Source organism: Trichomycterus rosablanca, chromosome 22 (genome assembly GCF_030014385.1).
Source record: "Trichomycterus rosablanca isolate fTriRos1 chromosome 22, fTriRos1.hap1, whole genome shotgun sequence".
NCBI classification, from domain to species: Eukaryota; Metazoa; Chordata; class Actinopteri; order Siluriformes; family Trichomycteridae; genus Trichomycterus; species Trichomycterus rosablanca.
The window spans coordinates 14678388-14701687 of NC_086009.1; the positions used below are offsets into that span (position 1 = coordinate 14678388).

At 43.6% G+C, this 23300-nt stretch overlaps 1 protein-coding gene across 1 annotated transcript; it reads left to right on the forward strand.

Moving 5' to 3' along the window:
* Positions 1–5677: 5677 nt before the first annotated feature.
* On the forward strand, positions 5678–22974 carry si:ch211-256e16.3 (kelch-like protein 20). The gene is made up of 11 exons (XM_063018609.1): positions 5678–5764; positions 10029–10315; positions 12572–12898; positions 15860–16003; positions 18725–18911; positions 18999–19145; positions 19924–20052; positions 20860–21036; positions 21126–21272; positions 21356–21521; positions 22259–22974. The coding sequence occupies exons 2-11, from the start codon at positions 10046–10048 to the stop codon at positions 22428–22430; spliced, it is 1866 nt and encodes a 621-aa protein (XP_062874679.1). The 5' UTR covers positions 5678–5764; positions 10029–10045; the 3' UTR covers positions 22431–22974.
* Positions 22975–23300: the final 326 nt, after the last annotated feature.

The window sequence follows — 23300 nt, forward strand, 5'->3', positions numbered from 1 at the left end:
GGCAGTGTCCTGTGACCACTGATGAAGGTCTAGAAGATGACCAGCTCAAACAGCAGCAATAGATGAGCAATCGTCTCTGACTTTACATCTACAAGGTAGATCAACTAGGTAGGAGTGTCTAATATAGTGGACAGGGTGTCTGATCCACTCATACCAGCACAACACACACTAACACACCACCACCATGTCATTGTCACTGCAGTGCTGAGAATGATCCATCACCTGAATAATACCTGCTCTGTGGTGGTCCTGTGAGGGTCTTGACCATTGAAGAACAGGGTGCTATAATAATAGGATCTGTCCTGGTATGGCAGTGCATCAGTGCCCATGACTTGCATTGTACCAATCTCTTATGCCGAACTTGAAATGCAAAGTACAGCTCAGAAAACGTCTGGTTTATACCATTACGAGGTTAACTGTACCATAATGGGACTTTATTAATATGGATATGAGTTAACAAGAGTGATTATAATAAATGTTATATACTCCTTACTTGTTCATCCTGTCATTCCTCAGGGGTGGGAAAAAAAACCATCAAGGGAGGGTTCCCTATTGAGGGAACCCTACCCATCTTACCAACCAACCAACCTTATGCAACCTGAGTTCAACACAGGATGACTTGCACAATAAATTATTGAAGTTCTCATGTATTATAATTAGGGCTGTCAAACGATTAAAATTTTTTATCGCGATTAATCTCAGAATTTCATATAGTTAATCGCGATTAATCGCATTAAAAAAAATCTGTGTAAATGTTATAGAAAACAAGGATTTTTAAGTGAAATGTTACAATTAAAATGGTGAACACATTTTATGCTAAATGTACTGATGTTAAAAACTGCTGGGACAAGAGAAAACTGTAAGGGAGATTTATTCACTCACATACTAGGCAGTAAATGTCAGATTGTAGGTTAGAATTTCTCCATCAGCAAACATTGTAGATCAGCGGTGCTTTAGGTGGGATAAGGTGTAGTTATTGTAACAGACTTTTCTGTGGTTGTATCGTGACAATGGTTTGATGGCCGTTTCTACACGAAGTGAGTGTGTTTTGACCCTTTGGGGCTTCCATAGTGCATGGACTAACGTGCTTGACTCAGCTTTCCGGTATTTGGTACCTTAACAGAATAAGTTAATAAAAGTGTTCTGCTCCCGACAACTTCTGAATATAGCGTGTATTTATTTCTTTATAAGTGCATCACTACAACGCTCGGTTACATTATGTTAACAAACCGCAAATGAAAAACGGTGGCAAGTCCGACATTAAAACGTTTGTTCTACCAGTCAAGTCTCAACATGAACTAGAATTTGCGTTAACGGCACTATTATTTTTAATCGCGTTAAATTGAAATTGCGTTAATGCGTTATTATCGCGTTAACTTCGACAGCCCTAATTATAATGAGTATACAGTTGAACATATAATGAGTACACACAGATAAGGCATAACATTATGACCACCTTCCTTCCCATGTTCTGTTGGTCCCCATTTTGCTGCCAAAACAGCCCTTACCCGTTAAGGCATGGAGTCTGACACCTTTCTATTAGAACCAGGATTAACTTTTTCAGCAATTTGAGCTACAGTAGCTCGTCTGTTTGATTGGACCACATGGGCCAGCCTTCACTGGCCACGTGCATCAATGAGTCTTGGCCGACCATGACCCTGTCGCCGGTTTATCACTGTTGCTTCCTTGGACCACTTTTGATAGATACTGACCACTGCAGACCGGGAACACCGCACAAGAGCTGCAGTTTTGAGAGCCATCACAATTTGGCCCTTGTCAAACTCACTCAAATCCTTATGCTTGCCCATTTTTCCTGCTTCTAATAATAATAATCAGTGTTATTCACTTCACCTCATAATGTTATGCCTGATCGGTGTATAATTGAATATTAAGAGTATAACCAAAAGGGTAAACATTTAAGTACTTGAATAAATGCTGGGCGGCACGGTGACTCAGTGGGTAGCACTGTTGCCTCACAGCAAGAAGATGGAGGTGGAGCGGTTCGGGTCCTTCCTGTGTGGAGTTCTGTGTGCATGTTCTCCCCGTGTCTGCATGGGTTTCCTCCAGGAGCTCCGATTTCCTCCCACAGTCCAAAGACATGCAAGTGAGGTGAATTGGAGACACAAAATTGTCCATGACTATGTTTGACATTGAACTTGTGAACTTGACATTGAACTTGTGTAACCAGTAATAATTGTTTCTGTCATGAATGTAACCAAAGTGTGTAAAACAATGACGTTAAAATCCTAATAAATAAATAAATGCTTGAATAAATGCTTCACACTCTACTTTTTGAATGAATAAATTGTATCGAATCTCGAGTTTTCAGACCCCTCTAGCGACCTTTTTTTTAAAAAGCGACTAGCGACAAATCTAGCAACTTTTTCTGGTGTTATTGGGACTTTTGGAGACTCGGACATGAAAGCATATATCGTTCTGCAGTTACTGTTCTGTTGATTTATCCTACCCATCGATACCCATCGATTTGTCCTACCGAGCATGCGCACATCTGTTTTTGACTCATTCAGTGGAACGCCTATAATTCTGTGCTGCCGTTGCCTAATTTATTTATAAATCACTGACGCAAAACCTTAGAAGATATTCCTCATAGAGGGTTAGCATATTATTTACTACAAAATGTTTTGTATACTGGCTAATATAAAATTAAATTAAAATTTAATTTAATTAAAATCCTAATAAATACATTTTAAATATATGTCTGAGATACAGATTAATGGATCTATCGCTACCTATAGTTTATAATAATATATAGACATATCGAGATGTGCTACCATTACTTATAATAAGATACAGACCTATCGACATGTGCTATCGCATATGCAAATTAGGTGATTACGTCATTTAGCGACTTCTAGCGACTTTTAGGACAGCCAATAGCTACTTTCCTTACTGAGGAGTTGGCAACACTGCCAAAAACTGGTGGAAACGTGGGTCGGTTCTGTACAAAACACCAAGGTTCGAAGAAACATGAACAGAACCGGTTCAAGAACCGGGTTCTTTTGGTTGAAAAGCGCTAAGAGTGACTCAGATTAACCCAGACATCCCAAGTCTCCCGGAAGTTCTGGGAGTCTCCCGCATATACATAGCGGCTCCCTGATGCCCGCAAGTCAGATAAAATCTCCCGGAATCTAGAACGTGCGGCCAAGAGCGACACAAACGCGCACGCAGGCGACACAGACTTTTTTCCCCGATCGCGTATTAAATCCGTTATCTGATATTAGGGCTGTCAAACGATTAAAATTTTTAATCGCGATAAATCTCAGAATTTCATGTAGTTAATCGCGATTAATCGCATTAAAAAAAAAATCTGTGTAAATCTTATAGAAAAGAAGCATTTTTAAGTGAAATGTTACAATTAAAATGGTGAACACATTTTATGCTAAATGTACTTATGTTAAAAACTGCTGGGACAAGAGAAAACTGTAAGGGAGTTTTTGTAACAGACTTTTCTGTGGTTGTATCGTGACTGGTTTTAGATAGATAGATAGATAGATAGATGGATAGATAGATAGATAGATAGATAGATAGATAGATAGATAGATAGATAGATAGATAGATAGATAGATAGATAGATAGATAGATAGATAGATAGATAGATAGATAGATAGATAGATAGATAGATAGATAGATAGATAGATAGATAGATAGATAGATAGATAGATAGATAGATAGATACTTTATTGATCCTGAAGGAAATTAAAGCCCCAGTAGCATAATACAACAAATAATTAACAGTACAAAAGCAAACAGAAAATAAAAATAGAACCGAGTCTTTCTTGTTATTTACATAAAATGAATAACTGTAATGATGCATAAGGTATATTGCTAGTGTAAATATTGAATAGTAATTAAACTATCAGATTATTAAATAGTAAAGTGACATGTGACAATATTGCACAATTAGGCCAATATAGCCACATATATACAATACATGCACATATATACCCATATACATACATATTCACACATGTAAATACCCATATACATACATATTCACATATGCAAATACATACACACATACTCAAGTACACATATGCAAATACATACATATACTGTATATACTGTAGTATGGACGTTTCTACACGAAGTGAGTGTGTTTTGACCCTTTGGGGCTTCCATAGTTTATGGACTAGCGTGCTTGACTCAGCTTTCCGGTATTCGGTACAATAACAGAAGAAGTAATAAAGTGTTTTGCTCCCGACAACTTGTGAATATACCGTGTATTTATTTATTTATTATGCAAGTGCATCACTACAACGCTTGGTTATATTATTTTAACAAACCGCAAATAAACAACGGTGGCAAGTCCGACATTAAAACGTTTTTTCTACCAGTCAAGTCTCAACATGAACTAGAATTTGCTTTAACGGCACTATTTTTTTTAATCGCGTTAAATTGAGATTGCGTTAATGCGTTATTATCGCGTTAACTTCGACAGCCCTATCTGATATACAATCTAGCGCACCGTGTAGGGAACATAAATCAATTGTCTAATATACTGTCTAGTGCACTATGTAGGGAACATAAATCAATTGTCTAATATACTGTCTAGTGCACTATGTAGGGAACATAAATCAATGGTCTAATATACTGTCTAGTGCACTATGTAGGGAACATAAATCAATTGTCTAATATACTGTCCAGTGCACTATGTAGGGAACATAAATCAATTGTCTAATATACTGTCTAGTGCACTATGTAGGGAACATAAATCAATTGTCTAATATACTGTCTAGTGCACTATGTAGGGAACATAAATCAATGGTCTAATATACTGTCTAGTGCACTATGTAGGGAACATAAATCAATGGTCTAATATACTGTCTAGTGCACTATGTAGGGAACATAAATCCGTTATCTGATATACAATTTAGTGCACTATGTAGGGAACATAATTAATTATGTAATACACTATCTAGTGCACTATGAACTGAACACAAATCACCATCTAGTTATACTTTCTAGTGCACTATGTAGTGAACATGAATGCGTTATCTAATACTCTACCTAGTGCACTATGTAGGGAACATAAATCCGTGATCTGATATACAATCTAGTGCACTGTGTAGGGAACATAAACCAATTGTCTAATTTACTATCTACTGCACTACGTAGGGAACATAAATTCATATCTAAAATACTATCTAGTGCACTATGTAGGGAACATAAATCCGTTAACGAATACGCTACCTAAAGCATTATGTAAGGAACATAAGTCTATTATCTAGTACACTATCTAGTGCATTAATTAAGGAACATAAATTCTTTTCTAATATACAATTTAGTGCACTATGTAGGGAACATAAATCTATTATCTTTCACACTATCTAGTGCACTATGTAGTACACATTAATGTGTTTGTGACGCGAACAGTTAGCTTAGTAGCTCAGTTAGCAGCTCCTAAAAGTTCTGTTATCACCCATATCCTTTGGTGTGTGCGAGAGGTTTTTTAGCTTATTTATTTATTTATTTTTTGGGCTTGGGGGGTCAGGGTCGAGGTCCGGGTCCTGGGTGCCTCCCTGAAATGAGTTTTTGCAACTTGAGACGTCTGTTAAACCGAGTCCATAAAATGAACCGAATTTACCAGCAGTAGTCTGTAGGTGGTGATAAACAGTCCTCAGTGTTTACACTGATGTGCCTCTTGCTGTCGGCGAAGAAGAAAATGGCGTCACGACTCACTAACAGTCTGAGGTCGCCAAATAAAGGTTTACTTTTGTTGTGCTAAATAAATCATGTTTTTCAGGTAAGATAAGGTACTACTTTCGCTTTTATGCATATGCTTTAGCTTTAGTAATTATTTATGATTATTAAGTAAATAAATATGGTTAGACTTTACATGGAAGCTGTTTAGTTGACACTACCTCCCCCTTATTTAGAGCTGAAAACACTCTAGTAATTTAATTACTCCAAAAAGCACTGTTTATTCTGTCAGTTCGCATTAATTTTCGCGTTTTATAAGTAGTTATAAAAAGCACAAAGATTAATAGTTTAACTTTTTTGTCCTCATAAACCAATTATTTAAGAAAACGTATACATACGGGTATACGGGTGCCCACCCATTTACTGTCAGAAGTACGTACTGCCATACTAAATAGTACGCGAGTATTTATTTGTGCTGTTATATAGTACATACTACCTTAATAAATAGTATAGATTATACTATTATGTAATCGATCAGCCATAACATTAAAAGCACCTCCTTGTTTCTACACACACTGTCCATGTTATCAGCTCCACTTACCATATAGAAGCACTTTGTAGTTCTACAATTACTGACTGCTTTGTTAGCCCTCGTTCATGCTGTTCTTCAATGGTCAGGACTCTCCCAGGACCGCTCAGAGCAGGCATTATTTAGGTGGTGGATGATTCTCAGCACTGCAGTGACACTGACATGGTGGTGGTGTGTTAGTGTGTGTTGTGCTGGTATGAGTGGATCAGACACACCAGTGCTGATGGAGTTTTTAAACACAACACCTCACTGTCACTGCTGGACTGAGAATAGTCCACCAACCAAGGGGTGGGTAGAGTTTTGGGCTATCGATTCAATGGTTAAGAGTTTGAATCTTGGCCGCTCAGGTGGCGCAGAGGTAAAAACACATGCTGGAACACCAGAGCGATTGGCCTGTTGTGCAGATAGGGGTGGTATAATAAAGCCGGATAGGGACTCTCTCATAACTAATGCAATTACAACCTCTGCTGGCTGATTGATGGCGCCTGCTCAGGGACGGGAAAAGAGTGCTGTCAGGGTGTGTTTCTCCGTACACAGTGCTGATCTGCATTGCACTCCTCAAAGTGTAGGTGACAAAATGCATACGGCTGCTGTCCATATGTCGGAGGGGGCGTGGGTAAGCTTCGTTCTCAGTCAGAGTGGGGATCAGCATTAGTGGAGAGGAATCATGATGCAATCGGGCAATTGGACGTGCTATATATATATATATATATATATATATATATATATATATATACAGGGGTTGGACAAAATAACTGAAACACCTGGTTTTAGACCACAATAATTTATTAGTATGGTGTAGGGCCTCCTTTTGCGGCCAATACAGCGTCAATTCGTCTTGGAAATGACATATACAAGTCCTGCACAGTGGTCAGAGGGATTTTAAGCCATTCTTCTTGCAGGATAGTGGCCAGGTCACTACGTGATGCTGGTGGAGGAAAACGTTTCCTGACTCGCTTCTCCAAAACACCCCAAAGTGGCTCAATAATATTTAGATCTGGTGACTGTGCAGGCCATGGGAGATGTTCAACTTCACTTTCATGTTCATCAAACCAATCTTTCACCAGTCTTGCTGTGTGTATTGGTGCATTGTCATCCTGATACACGGCACCGCCATTGGATGCACATGGTCCTCCAGAATGGTTCGGTAGTCCTTGGCAGTGACGCGCCCATCTAGCACAAGTATTGGGCCAAGGGAATGCCATGATATGGCAGCCCAAACCATCACTGATCCACCCCCATGCTTCACTCTGGGCATGCAACAGTCTGGGTGGTACGCTTCTTTGGGGCTTCTCCACACCGTAACTCTCCCGGATGTGGGGAAAACAGTAAAGGTGGACTCATCAGAGATCAATACATGTTTCACATTGTCCACAGCCCAAGATTTGCGCTCCTTGCACCATTGAAACCGACGTTTGGCATTGGCACGAGTGACCAAAGGTTTGGCTATAGCAGCCCGGCCGTGTGGAGCTCCCGACGGACAGTTCTGGTGGAAACAGGAGAGTTGAGGTGCACATTTAATTCTGCCGTGATTTGGGCAGCCGTGGTTTTATGTTTTTTGGATACAATCCGGGTTAGCACCCGAACATCCCTTTCAGACAGCTTCCTCTTGCGTCCACAGTTAATCCTGTTGGATGTGGTTTGTCCTTCTTGGTGGTATGCTGACATTACCCTGGATACCGTGGCTCTTGATACATCACAAAGACTTGCTGTCTTGGTCACAGATGCGCCAGCAAGACGTGCACCAACAATTTGTCCTCTTTTGAACTCTGGTATGTCACCCATAATGTTGTGTGCATTGCAATATTTTGAGCAAAACTGTGCTCTTACCCTGCTAATTGAACCTTCACACTCTGCTCTTACTGGTGCAATGTGCAATTAATGAAGATTGGCCACCAGACTGGTCCAATTTAGCCATGAAACCTCCCACACTAAAATGACAGGTGTTTCAGTTATTTTGTCCAACCCCTGTGTATATATACAGTGTATCACGAAAGTGAGTACACCCCTCACATTTCTGCAAATATTTCATTATATCTTTTCATGGGACAACACTATAGACATGAAACTTGGATATAACTTAGAGTAGTCAGTGTACAGCTTGTATAGCAGTGTAGATTTACTGTCTTCTGAAAATAACTCAACACACAGCCATTAATGTCTAAATAGCTGGCAACATAAGTGAGTACACCCCACAGTGAACATGTCCAAATTGTGCCCAAATGTGTCGTTGTCCCTCCCTGGTGTCATGTGTCAAGGTCCCAGGTGTAAATGGGGAGCAGGGCTGTTAAATTTGGTGTTTTGGGTACAATTCTCTCATACTGGCCACTGGATATTCAACATGGCACCTCATGGCAAAGAACTCTCTGAGGATGTGAGAAATAGAATTGTTGCTCTCCACAAAGATGGCCTGGGCTATAAGAAGATTGCTAACACCCTGAAACTGAGCTACAGCATGGTGGCCAAGGTCATACAGCGGTTTTCCAGGACAGGTTCCACTCGGAACAGGCTTCGCCAGGGTCGACCAAAGAAGTTGAGTCCACGTGTTCGGCGTCATATCCAGAGGTTGGCTTTAAAAAATAGACACATGAGTGCTGCCAGCATTGCTGCAGAGGTTGAAGACGTGGGAGGTCAGCCTGTCAGTGCTCAGACCATACGCCGCACACTGCATCGACTCGGTCTGCATGGTCGTCATCCCAGAAGGAAGCTGACGCACAAGAAAGCCAGCAAACAGTTTGCTGAAGACAAGCAGTCCAAGAACATGGATTACTGGAATGCCCTGTGGTCTGACGAGACCAAGATAAACTTGTTTGGCTCAGATGGTGTCCAGCATGTGTGGCGGCGCCCTGGTGAGAAGTACCAAGACAACTGTATCTTGCCTACAGTCAAGCATGGTGGTGGTAGCATCATGGTCTTGGGCTGCATGAGTGTTGCTGGCACTGGGGAGCTGCAGTTCATTGAGGGAAACATGAATTCCAACATGTACTGTGACATTCTGAAACAGAGCATGATCCCCTCCCTTCGAAAACTGGGCCTCATGGCAGTTTTCCAACAGGATAACGACCCCAAACACAACCTCCAAGATGACAACTGCCTTGCTGAGGAAGCTGAAGGTAAAGGTGATGGACTAAACCCAATTGAGCACCTGTGGCACATCCTCAAGTGGAAGGTGGAGGAGTTTAAGGTGTCTAACATCCACCAGCTCCGTGATGTCATCACGGAGGAGTGGAAGAGGATTCCAGTAGCAACCTGTGCAGCTCTGGTGAATTCCATGCCCAGGAGGGTTAAGGCAGTGATAATAATGGTGGTCACACAAAATATTGACACTTTAGGCACAATTTGGACATGTTCACTGTGGGGTGTACTCACTTATGTTGCCAGCCATTTAGACATTAATGGCTGTGTGTTGAGTTATTTTCAGAAGACAGTAAATCTACACTGCTATACAAGTTGTACACTGACTACTCTAAGTTATATCCAAGTTTCATGTCTATAGTGTTGTCCCATGAAAAGATATAATGAAATATTTGCAGAAATGTGAGGGGTGTACTCACTTTCGTGATACACTGTATATATATATATATATAAAAGGCAAGGCAAGGCCCTTAACCCCTCTCGTCTCCAGAGGAGCTGTACGATGGCAGTTCTTGCGCTCTGACCTCAGCTTCTAAATGAGCTGGGATACGTAAAACAAGAATTTTGTTGTACTGTACATGTGTTCATGTATATATGACGAATAAAGACATTCTATTCTAATCATTAGCTTTTTTTCTAACAGCCTGAAATAACCTCAGAATGGAAATCATGGCTGTAAACATGCTGACAAGCTCCCCAGCTCCAGTCACACTGCCCCCCTCGCCATGCTCGGAAGACCCCAGCCCCACATTCGGGACGCTGGACGGCGAAGACTATGTGTTCATTGAGCCCCGTCATTCCAACAAGGTGCTGGAAGGCCTGAACAGTCTGAGACTTAACAATGCCTTCTGTGATGTCACACTGTGCTGTGGGGGACAGGAGTTTCCTTGCCATCGTATTGTGCTCGCTTCATTCAGTTCCTACTTCCAGGTAAATATCAGTGTTTTTTTTCTTGATCGATTAGGGTTGATTTCCATTTTCCGTTGGCTATGTTGAGTTTTGGGTGCAAGGCTCTGAAAGGGGGTGGTTCCTGGGTGTGTTACTGTTACCCAGTGATTCCAGAAATAAATGAAAAATGAGCTGTACATTTTCCCCTGGTGTGGTGGTGATCTATAAAGAAGAAAAAAGAAAAGAAAGAACCCACAGGGGTTTCATGTGAGTATCACAACTAAGATTGCATTGACTGGATTGTTGAGCCCAACTTAAAGTACACTGCCTGGCCAAAAAAAAAGGTCACCACCTGGATTTAACTAAGCAAATAGGTAAGAGCCTTCCATTGGATAATTACTGCATGGGTTATTTAACCCTAACTGATGCAGTAAGTAGCTTCTCATTTGTTAAACAATCCTGTGGTCGTGGAAAAGATGTTAATCTGTTTCAGTAGGGTCAAATTATTGGCATGCATCAAGCAGAGAAAACATCTAAGGAGATTGCTGAAACTACTAAAATCAGGTTAACTGTCCAACGCATTATTAAAAAGTGGAAGGACAGTGGGGGGGAAACATCATTTCCGAGGAAGGAATGTGGTCGGAAAAAAATCTTGAATGATCGTGATTGGCGATCACTTAATCGTTTGGTGAAATTAAATGATAGAAAAACTCCAGTAGAACTCAGGGATGTTTAATAGTGAAAGTAAGAGCATTTCCACATGCACAATGTGAAGGGAACTCAAGGGATTGGGACTAAACAGCTGTGTAGCCTTAAGAAAACCACTTGTCAGTGAGGCTAACCGGAAAAAACGGCCTCAATTTGCTAGGGAGAATAAAGATTGGACTCTGGAGCAATGGAAGAAGGTCATGTGGTCTGATGAGTCCAGATTTACCCTGTTCCAGAGTGATGGGCGCATCAGGGTAAGAAGTGCAGTGCTATGATCTGGGGTTGCTGCTGAACGACCAGGTTATTCCATCAATGGATTCTTTCTTCCCTGATGGCACGGGCATATTCCAAGATGACAATGCCAGGATTCATCGGGCTCAAATTGTGAAAGAGTGGTTCAGGGAGCACGAGACATCATTTTCACACATGGATTGGTCACCACGAGTCCAGACCTGAACCCCATTGAGAATCTTTGGGATGTGCTGGAGAAGACTTGTAGACTTCGCAGTGGTCCAAATCTCCCATCATCAATACAAGATCTTGGGGGAAAATTAATGCAACTCTGGACAGAAATAAATGTTGTGACATTGCAGAAGCTTGTAAACTTGCTTCTAGCGGTGAGGTAGAAGGGATGACAACGGCAGCAGTTAAGAACATTGTGATTTTCTCTGACCACCTTCCTAATATTGTGTTGGTCCCCCTTTTGCTGCCCCATACACAACAAACTGTGATGCACTGTGTATTCTGACACCTTTCTATCAGTACCAGCATTAACTTCTTCAGTAATCTGGAGACTGGATGGGGTTCCTCAATTGCTCTAATGCCTAATTTTGATACATAGTATATATAGATAGATACATACATACATAGATACATAGACTGACAGACACACAGATACTTTATTGATCCCAAAAGAAATTACAATGCAGTTATTAATAAGTGAAGAATGAATGAAGGTGCAGTTAAAATGTGATAAATGTGCACTTTGACTTACCAGTGTTAAGTATCCCCTCTGTTTATGCCGCTCAGGTGGCTCAGCAGTAAAATACGCTAGCACACCAGAACTGGTATTTCGAATACATCGCATCGAATCTCAGCCCTGCCATCCGGCTGGGCTGGGCTGGGCAGCTATATGAACAACGTTCGGCTGTTGTTCATCCAGGTAGGGAGCCTGGTGCCATTGCGAAATCTGCTGGCTGATTGATGGCGTCGAGGAATAATGCTGATCAGGGTGTGGCTGTCCATGCACAAGGCTGATTCGCATATGAACTCGCCTCATGCAGGTGAAAAGATGCAGTCGGGTAGTGCTCACGTGTCGGAGGGGGTGTGTGTCAGTTCACTCTCCTCAATCACCAGTAGAGAGTACTTGCCTGTGGAACAACCAGTCAGTGATTCATGGCTTCCGAACCACCACTTGGTATTTCTGAGGTACTTCACACGCCTTATTTGCATAAAGCTAAACAATGTTCCTTCCTGGCTCTTTACATAGCTCTCTATGACTTCTGGTCATTTTAGTACATCATACACAGACATAGACTTGGAAATTGTACCTCTTCAACATGGTTGTGCTTTTCACATCTTTTCTTATAGGCTATGTTTTCCACCGACTTGATGGAGTCGCGACAGGAGCGAGTGGCCATAAACGGCGTGGAGCCGCAGATGATCGGCATGCTGGTGAGCTACGCCTACACCGCCGAGGTGGTCATCTCCAAAGCCAACGTGCAGGCCCTGCTGGCTGCTGCCAACCTGCTGGATGTCATGGCGGTGCGCGAGGCCTGCTGCAGGTTCATGGAGCGGCAGATGGACGAGATCAACTGCGTAGGCATCCACTGTTTTGCCGAGGCTCACTCGTGTAAGGAGCTGGAGCGGCGCAGCATGGAGTACATCCAGCAGCACTTCAGCACTGTGTGCAGACAGGTGGGATGACCAGGCTTTTCTGAACAGTTCGTATTTAAGGAAGATTTATAAAAGCTTTATCGTTACCAAAAGTATGTGGACACCCCTTTTAATTGATGGGTACAGGTATTTCAACCATGCCCATTTCGAACACTCACTTACTTTCTTAACTGCTTATCCAATTAGGGTCGGGGGCTGGAGCCTATCCCAGCTTTTCAATGAGTGCAAGGCACACAGGAACACCCTGGACGGGGCGCCAGTCCATCGCATTGCAGACACACATACACACACCCATTCACCTATAGGGCAATTCAGTGTTTCCAATTAACCTGTGGAAGGAAAGCGGAGCTCCCAGAGGAAACCCACACAGACATGGGGGGAACATGCGAACTTCGCACAGAAAGAACCCGGACCGCCCCACCTGGGGATCTATCCCAGGACCTTCTTTCTGTGAGACGACAGTGCTACTACCCACTAGGGCTGTCGCGGTGAAAGAATTTCCCCGTTGGCGATTTAGCGTGGCTCAACACCGCGGTATGCGATATTACCGCCATGTTTTTTGTTTTTGAAAATTACTTAATTTATCTGGATTTTAGAGCTATATAAACAAGCTTTATTGTTAGGCTATAATTCTGTATATTATTGCTTTTTAAATGACAAAGATGAGACAGCTTTAGGACAAATCAAATGCGTGTTTATTGTTAAATACAGAACAGAGCAGGGATGCGCAATAAGAATGCACGGCTTATAGATATACACTTTGAAACAAACAAAAAAAGCAAACTGTTTAGGCTAAATATTTTAAGTGCCCATCTAATCAAAATATGGTAAAAAAAAAAAAACAACAACGACGAAACCTTTCGTTTAGAATAAAGTCTAACTAAAACTCGCGGCACTAAAAACTCTCTCTGATGGTGTGCTCGTTGCACAAATACACATGTACTTGCATGAGACTTTAGAGGGCAGAGGAAATCTAGCCCGGTTGTCGCGCATTAAAAATGCACTGAAATTAGCCACTATTAACATAACAATATATACTACATTTTAAGTTATTATTCATTTCAATACATTTTTATTTAACGAAAAAATACATTTAAATCATTCCAGCAAGCCAGCAAGAGAATATTTGCCGGCTGCAATGCCATATTAACTGTCATTAAGTGTTTTAGTACGCCAAGGCTGTTTGAATATAGTCTAAATTACAAGTATTTTATTGAGTGTGAATTCAATTTGATCATTAATAAACTTGCTTATAATTACTGTTGCCATTGTTTCCATCTTAAAACACAAAGCCCGACACTCAGCAGCAACGGATGCAAACAGGTGGCGGGAAAATGACGCTCTTAGCTCATTTCCATTATGAATTTATATAACAGTTATTACGCCCGAATGTAAGCGTTAAACAAGATGTACCCTGCAAAAAAAAAACGAACGAAAAAACGTGAACATCACGGTGTGACGGTTGCTTGGCATGCCTTGCGGTTGGCTGGTTTATAGCGCGGTATTTCTAAATTGTGGTTACCGCGACAGCCCTACTACCCACCGAGTCACCGAGCCGCCCCCATTTCGAACAGTTCACAAATTATTTACATTACATTATGTGCTTCTAAATATTTAAGGCAGCAGTTTTGGGTAGGCCTTTTCCTGTTCTAGCATGACTATGCTGGTGCACGAAGCACCAGTGGCCTCTAATAACTCTAATGAACATCCTTGGGATCGCTCGATATCGGCAAAATCGGGTGCTTATAAGTACTGACCTGGCGCTCAGGTTCACACCGCTGCAGAGTGTTCGAACTCACAGGTTCGGGTATCCACATGAACGCAATCGGCTGGTTTAAGGGAGGGAAGGTCAGATGAGGGTCCATGATCTCCAGGACTAGTCCGCGCTCCTGCTTAAGTGACACTTTACGTGACTCTTCAAACACAATACGGTTCTGTGTCGGAGCCCAACACTGGTAGGTGATAAGAAGTGGCCATAGATGTGGGACATGTCGGAGGGGGTTGTGCAAGCGGCAGCGGAGTCACAATTAGGAATTGGAAATGACTAGATTGGGAGATAAAAGAGGGGAATTCTGGGGGAAAATGTCATCTTTGTAGGGTGTTCAAACTTTGGTTTAAACTGCTTCCAGAATTCTATTATTTTTTGCATTTTTGAGTCTGATCAGCCATAACATTAAAACCACCTCCTTGTTTCTACACACACTGTCCATTTTATCAGCTCCACTTACCATATAGAAGCACTGTTGTATATATATATTTCTCTACATACTTTTTTCAGCCTGCTTTCACCCTGTTCTTCAATGGTCAGGACCCCCACAGGACCACCACAGAGCAGGTATTATTTAGGTGGTGGATCATTCTCAGCACTGCAGTGACAATGACACGGTGGTGGTGTGTTAGTGTGTGCTGTGCTGGTATGAGTGGATCAGACCCAGCAGCGCTGCTGGAGTTTTTAAATACCGTGTCCACTTACCGTCCACTCTATTACACACTCCTACCTAGTTGGTCCACCTTGTAGATGTAAAGTCAGAGACGATCGCTCATCTATTGCTGCTGTTTGAGTTGGTCATCTTCTAGACTTTTATCAGTGGTCAGAGGATGCTGTCCACGGGGCGCTGTTGGCTGGATATATTTGGTAGGTGGACTATTCTCAGTCCAGCAGTGACAGTGAGGTGTCACTCCAGCAGCGCTGCTGTGTCTGATCCACTCATACCAGCACAACACACACTAACACACCACCACCATGTCAGTGTCACTGCAGTGCTGAGAATGATCCATCACCTAAATAATACCTGCTCTGTAGTGGTCCTGTGGGGGTCCTGACCATTGAAGAACAGGGTGAAAGCAGGCTAATAAAAGTATGTAGAGAAACAGATGGACAGTCAGTAATTGTAGAACTACAAAGTGCTCCTATATGGTAAGTGGAGCTGATAAAATGGACAATGTGTGTTTATTGTTGATTTTTCGGTCTGGATCCCACAGGAGGAGTTTCTCTCTCTGTGTGCCGATAAACTCACCGAGATTATCTCCAGCGACCACCTCAATGTGCCAAAAGAGGAGACTGTGTTCGAGGCAGCCATGCTGTGGCTGGAGAAGTGTTCTTCACGCAGACAGAGCTTTGAAAAGGTGAGCTGGTTTCAATAAGTAAACACATATGTAATTTCACCTCATCTGCAATTTTAGTTCTTTAAAGTTACAGATATAAGAGTGATTATTTAAGCGGTCATCTACAAACTCCCTTTCCAGAAAAGTTGGGACACTATCTGAATTTGTTCATTCACAATTCGACGAACTTACCTATGTTTGTTAAATGTAAATAACAAAGGCATTTACCACTGGGTCACATGACCTTCTCTTTTAATTATACGTCATTAATCATTTGGAAATTGATAATACTAATTGTTTGCAAGTGGAATTTTTGTGGTAGCTGGATGGTTACCGTACTGGATTAGTGCTCAGAAGATTGTTGGTTTAAGCCCCACCAAGGCCAAGTTAAGCATGCCCTGAGCAAACATTTAAATAAGTCTTGCTGTTTGCCATAAAGATGCCTCAGTGTCAGCATATGTCTCTTTAAAATCCCAAATGATGCCTCCACGTCAATGGTACCATCACACATTCCTATGTGACGTGGCCACTGATGCACCCCCATTCATCCATCCATGACAAGATGTTGACAAGTCACATCTGTTTTTTGTTCCCTAAAAACAAGCTCATCTGACCACACTTCCACTGTGTTTTAGTCAGTATGAGATAAGCTCAGACCCATTTAATGTTGTTTTTTTTTTTTTTTTATTATCTATTTTTTCCCACTTTCCCCCCCAACTTTTATCCCCATTCTAATCGTGTCCAATTACCCTGATTGAGTCCTCTATACTGATTCGACCCTTTTGCCGCTGACTGAGGACGCCACTCAACTGACTTGCGCCCCCTCCGGCACGCAGTCAGTACAGCCTGCATTTTTCACCTGCACGAGTCGAGTTCATACACCGAGAGACACCGCGCACGGAGGGTCACACCCCACTCAACGTTATTCCTCAGCCCTGTGCAGGCGCCGTCAGTCAACCAGCAGGGGCCGCAGTCGTACCAGTTATGAGGACCTATGCTCCGACTCTACCTCTAAGCCCCTGAACAACAGCCAAACGTTGTTCATACTGCCGCCCAACCCAGTCGGAAAGGCAGAGCTGAGTTTCGATACGATGCATCTAGAAACCCAACTCTGGTGAGCTAGCGTACTTTACCGCTGCGCCACCTGAGCGGCCCGAGACCCATTTAATGTTATTGCATCTTACCATGCAAGTCTCCACCTAAGCCACCACATTTCTTCCTGCCTGCTTGACACTGGCATCACAACTTTGATCGCTCGCTTATTGTTGACGTGCATTGTTGACGTCATCACTTCTCCCGTGTGTTTTCACGACAAAGTTTGGGAGAGCAGATAGACTCGTATGCGATTCCTCCCGGGGATAGATCATGTCGTGTGTGACCCCCTATCACCGATCAGTCACGTAGTGTGAAATCCACGACGACTTAAAAGACTCCAGATTGCAAGACATCCAGTCGTGTTGTGTAAACTTGGCATGATCTGCCTAAAACCCCATATTAATATTTTTGTTATAGAAACTTCTGTAAACCCATCAACTCTAAAGTTGAAAAGCTCTGGTCTAGTTGTGAATCAGTTGGAGATTTGGGAACCTTCAAAACCTGTCAAGTTGGTCAGTCAGTTGGTCAGAAGTGTTAGCTCAGGCATTAGTGCAGTGCTGCGACTGTAAATAATTCTTGTTTGCAGAATCATAGCACCCATTAGCAACTATGCACTTGTCATCTGTCCTGTGTGTGTGCGTGAGCATGTGTGTGTGTTTGGGATTAGCAGGGCATTGTTTATCTTGATGATGAAAGTCTGAACAAGGTCACCTACTGCAGACAGGCTGGTTTATAGGTAGTTTACTGCACTTGTCTGTGCATGTGTGCTTATCAGACTCTTAATCCCTGATCTTAGATTGACTGCCTTATTGGATTACGACTAATGTAGACTGTAAAATATTTGTATGTATGCGAAGGTTTGGTCAGATTCCTTGTTTTGTTTAATTTCAATTCATATTCAACAGCATCTTCAAAACTGCAGCTCTTATGGGGTGTTCCCAGTCTGCAGTGGTCAGTATTTATCAAAAGTGGTTCAAGGAAGGAAACAGTGGTTAACCGGCGACAGGGTGATGGGCAGCCAAGGCTCATTGATGCACGTAGGGAGCGAAGGCTGGCCCATGTGGTCCGATCCAACAGACGAGCTGCTGTAGCTCAAATTGCTGAAGAAGTTAATGCTGGTTCTGATAGAAACGTGTCAGAATACACAACGCATCACAGTTTGTTGCGTATGGGGCTGCATAGCCGCATACCAGTCAGGGTGCCCATGCTGACCCGTGTCCATCGCCGAAAGCGTCAATAATGGGCACTTGAGCATCAGAACTGGACCACGGAGCAATGGAAGAAGGTGGCCTGGTCTGATGAATCACATTTTCTTTTACATCACGTGGATGGCCGGGTGTGTGTGTGTGTGTGTGTGTTGCTTACCTGGGGAACACATGGCACCAGGATGCACTATGGGAAGAAGGCAAGCCAGCGGACGCAGTGTGACACTTTGGGCAATGTTCTGCTGGGAAACTTTGGGTCCTGCTGTCCATGTGGATGTTACTTTAACACGTACCACCTACCTAAGCATTGTTGCAGACCATGTACACCCTTTTATGGAAACGGTATTCCCTGAATTTGTATTGACTGTGATTGGGACACATGCATCACGCCATTTAGAAGTAGTAAAGACAGAATGTGTAATCAAATGTTTGTCATTTAAAGGTTCTTGAGCACATCCGGCTGCCCTTCATCAGCCCCTATTACATCCATGATGTGATCGAGTCTCTGGACGTTGTGAAGGAGTCTCGGAAATGTCAGGAACTGATCTCCGAAGCCAAGGACTTCCTGCTGTTGCTGGACCGCAGAGGGGAACTCTACAGCCCGAGAACTCGGCCTCGCAGGACCATGGGTAGGCACACGCAACAGCCTCAGTCAGTCAGTATAGAGTGGCTGTTTAATATTAGAGTTGATCGTTGATGTGTGTTGTCTAAAACAGGCACAGCTGAGGTCATTGTGACTGTCGGAGGAGAAGATGATAAGGTTGTGTTGAGAAGTGTGGAGAGCTTCGACCCACTGACCAGCCAGTGGAAAAGCCTGGCGTGCCTACCCTTTGCTGTGAGTAAGCATGGATTGGTGGTGTCAGGTAAGTCATCATTTGCATCTCATGCCCCCTTAGATGCGCAGCCCCCCCTTCTTTTTCGCCCGTGCCTCTGCACAGGCATCTCCCGGCAGACCGCTGACCAGGGTCCTTCCAGAGCATTTGAAGCCCCCACCCACTTAGTCCGGTCTTTTCCCTCCCAGTTTTGTCTGCTGCAGGCATTGCCAGTTGCGCCCGCTAGATGGCACCCATCCGACCGGTAGCAGAGCCGAGATTCGAACCAGGGTGTTCAGAATCTTAGTGCTGGTGTGCTAGCGGAATATCCAACCAAGAAGTAATTTTAAAACCTTGAGCTAACAATCGGCAACCACGGGCTCCTTTAAGCAGTCAACTGAGGACTTGAAAATAAAGCTAACTGATGCCTACAAAGCAAGGAGATATAATGATATCAAAGCACTTGTAAGAAGTGACTAGTGAAGATTAAGGCAAGATTTAAAAGGCCATTTTGCTGACCAAAAAGGCGAAGCAGAAGTCCCTAATGTCAGCAAAGGACCAGCAGGATGGTATAACTGACAGGAGTGTTGGTATGCAAAATGCCAGTGTACACACTGGGAATAATAATAATAATGATTGCACTGTTTGAAGGCATTGAAGGATTTACCTTTGGGTTATCTGTTCTCAAAGCCAGAGGTAATACCTGTCAGAACCCTGAAGAGGGGGTCCACATCTGGCTTTTTATGGAAAGAATGTCAGTGTTTGACACACACTGCTAGTACTAATTACAAGTTCTGTTGGTTGACCTTCCTCTTTCATGTGTGACAAGGTTCCATGTTGTATTTGGCTGGTGGCGAGTTCCCAGATGGCTCAGCCAGCAGAGAAATGTGGCGCTACGACCCCTGCTTCGACTCCTGGTTTGAGATGGCGCCCATGAATGTGGCTCGATCAGAACTAGGTGAGTTTCAAATGCAAAAGCATTGTCTTGCACAGAGGTTTAGGGGTCGCAATAGTGGACCGTAGTGGAAAGCGCACCGACAAGTGCACCATTCAATGGCTAGGCTGTTCGGCCAATGCCACCCCCATCAGACATGTCTGTCTAGATGCCTGACCACCCGATAGCACAGCCGAGATTCAAACCCCAGATCTAGGTGATAGCAGGCTCGTACAATTTATCACTGCACCACCGGAGCACCCACAGAGGTAGCACTTCTTTAACCGTCATGAATAGTCAGTTGGCATTGTAATTGGTCTCGAACAGGTCTGGTGATGCTGGACGGCTACGTGTTCGCGGTAGGAGGCTGGGAGGGCCGCTTAGGGGGTTTAGGGGTCGCAATAGTGGATCATTTTGGTGTGCATACCTGGTTTGGCACAGTTTTACCCGGATGCCCTTTCTGATGCAACCCTCCTTATTGTATCCGGACATGGGACCTGCACCAAAAGCGCACCGACAAGTGCACCATTCAATGGCTAGGCTGTTCAGCCAATGCCACCCCCATCAGACATGTCTGTCTAGATGCCTGACCAACCGATAGCACAGCCGAGATTCAAACCCTAGATCCAAGTGATAGCAGGCGCGTACAATTTATCACTGCACCACCGGAGCACACACAGAAGTAGCACTGTTGCCTCACAGCAAGAAGATCTGGGTCCTTTCTGTGTGGAGTTTGCATGTTCTCCCCGTCTGCGTGGGTTTCCTTATTTAAGAAGGCACTTCTTTGACCGTCATGAATAGTCAGTTGGTATTGTAATTGGTCTCGAACAGGTCTGGTGATGCTGGACGGCTACGTGTTCGCGGTAGGAGGCTGGGAGGGCCGCTCCCGCCTGGACTCGGTCGAGTGCTACGATCCTCTCACTAACACCTGGCAATTCATGGAGCCAGTCAAAATGGCGGTCACCAGTCCAGCTGTGGTGGCACTGGATGGACTGCTTTATGTCACAGGTAATGCACTATTATGATGTCATTATTATGGACTGGTCATTTATTTTGACGTCGCGTTAGAGCCCAAAACCTCTTTCCCTGAACTGTAGGCGGTGCTGTTCTGGAAGACGGAGATGGAACTGACCTAGCGCAAGTGTATAACCCTAAAACACACGTTTGGACTGAAGTCGCACCCATGCAGATCGCCCGCTCTGGCTCTGCAGCCTGCACTCTAAAGGGGAAGATCTATGTAATAGGTGAATACATTAAAAATGTAACTAAACCGTATGTTGTATCATTCCTTCGAATTATGACAGACATGAATCCGTGCTCTGTGCAGGCGGGTGGCACGCTTCTACGGAGAACACGGATAAGGTGGAATGCTATGACCCAAAGAGCAACAAGTGGACCATGTGCGCACCAATGAAGGAGCGACGCTATCGGCCCGGAGTAGCTGTTGTGGATGGGAAAATCTACGTGTTAGGAGGAGAGGAGGGCTGGGACAGGTCAGGCAGTTTAAGATGTGTCATTTCTTTGTCTACACTCACTGTCCATTTTATCAGCTCCACTTACCAAATAGAAGCACTTTGTAGTTCTACAATTACTGACTAGTCCATTTGTTTCTCTACATACCTCCTTTTACTCTGTTCTTCAATGGTCAGGACCTCCAAAAGACCACTACAGAGTAGGTATTATTTGGGTGGTGGATCATTCTCAGCACTGCAGTGACACTGACATGGTGGTGGTGTGTTAGTGTATGTTGTGCTGGTATGAGTGGATAAGACAGCCACGCTGCTGGAGTTTTTAAACACCTCACTGTCACTGCTGGACTGAGAATAATCCACCAACCAAAAATATTCAGCCAACAGCGCCCCGTGGGCAGCGTCCTGTGACCACCGATGAAGGTCTAGAAGATGGCCAACTCAAACAGCAGCAATAGATGAGCGATCGTCTCTGACTTTACATCTACAAAGTGGACCAACTAGGTAGGAGTGTCTAATAGAGTGGACAGTGAGTGGACACGGTATTTCAAAACTCCAGCAGCGCTGCTGTGTCTGATCCACTCATACCAGCACAACACACACTAACACACCACCACCATGTCAGTGTGGTCTTGTGGGGGTCCTGACCATTGAAGAACAGAGTAAAAGGAGGTTAAAAAGGTATGTAGAGAAACAGATGGGCTACAGTCAGTAATGGCTGATCGGTGTATATGTAAATGTGAATTCCGCTTTCTCCTCAGGTACCACGACACAATTGAACGGTACTGCGATGAGACCGACAGCTGGGAAATCGTCGGCGAGATGCCCACCAGCCGCAGTTGGCTGAGCTGCGTCTCCCTGCAGCTGCTGAAAGACAATCACGGCGCCGGGAGCCAAGACGGCACCTCGGAGGCCGAGTTTCCTGTAGACTGACTGCATCCGGCCACCGTGCGCATTTAACCTCACACTTGGTGTGTAGACAGCAGCCAGCCGTAAAGGTCAGGTAGGCTGCTGTCGCGTCGACACGCTGACGAGTGGGTTATGAGTCTCCACCTGGTTCAGTTCATTACAATGGACGGAGTCAGATCACGTGTACCAGTTGTATATATGGTCTCTCCTTGGATCTGTGCAAACGGGTATGCAGGGTTTACCGTGAAAGCCCCAGCCCCTCTAGACGTGGTCGTGAAATCGTCTCGTGCGCTATTTATTAGGTCTGTATCGTACGTGTGGATGTGAGTTATCTGTGGTGTTTGGCATCTAACATCTTAGATTAGGATGTTGATTTTACAGCTAATTTGAAACAGTTAAGTCATTTAACAGTCGCGTCCAGTCTGTTTTATATTTATACGTGTATAAGCCACTAAAATGTAGCACAATTTGAATTATTTGTTCAAGACTTGAGTAAATGGTGGGTGTGTTCAAAAAGCAGTGATTTTTTTCACATTCCGGGAGCTGCCAATAAAATGTTGCCATCTTACTCTGCGTTCACGAGCGCTGTTTTTTTTTTCACCTTGCATCACCCCAAATTTCGAATGTAGCAAGGTTGCCAGATTGTGCCAAAGCAGACATCATCTCTACTGTGGCTTTGTTTTTTTCACTGAACATAATGTAGCTTCACGTAATTATTCAGACACCTGTACTTGCACATCATGGGCATGTCCAGACCAACTCATTTAATGAGCTAGTAGCCAGTGTGATTGCAACTGCCGGTAGTTTTTCTACATACAGTTCCCTGTATAACTGCTGGCAGTTTCTACCACAGTCATCTTATATATATGAGATGTTATATTTACATTTTCAGCA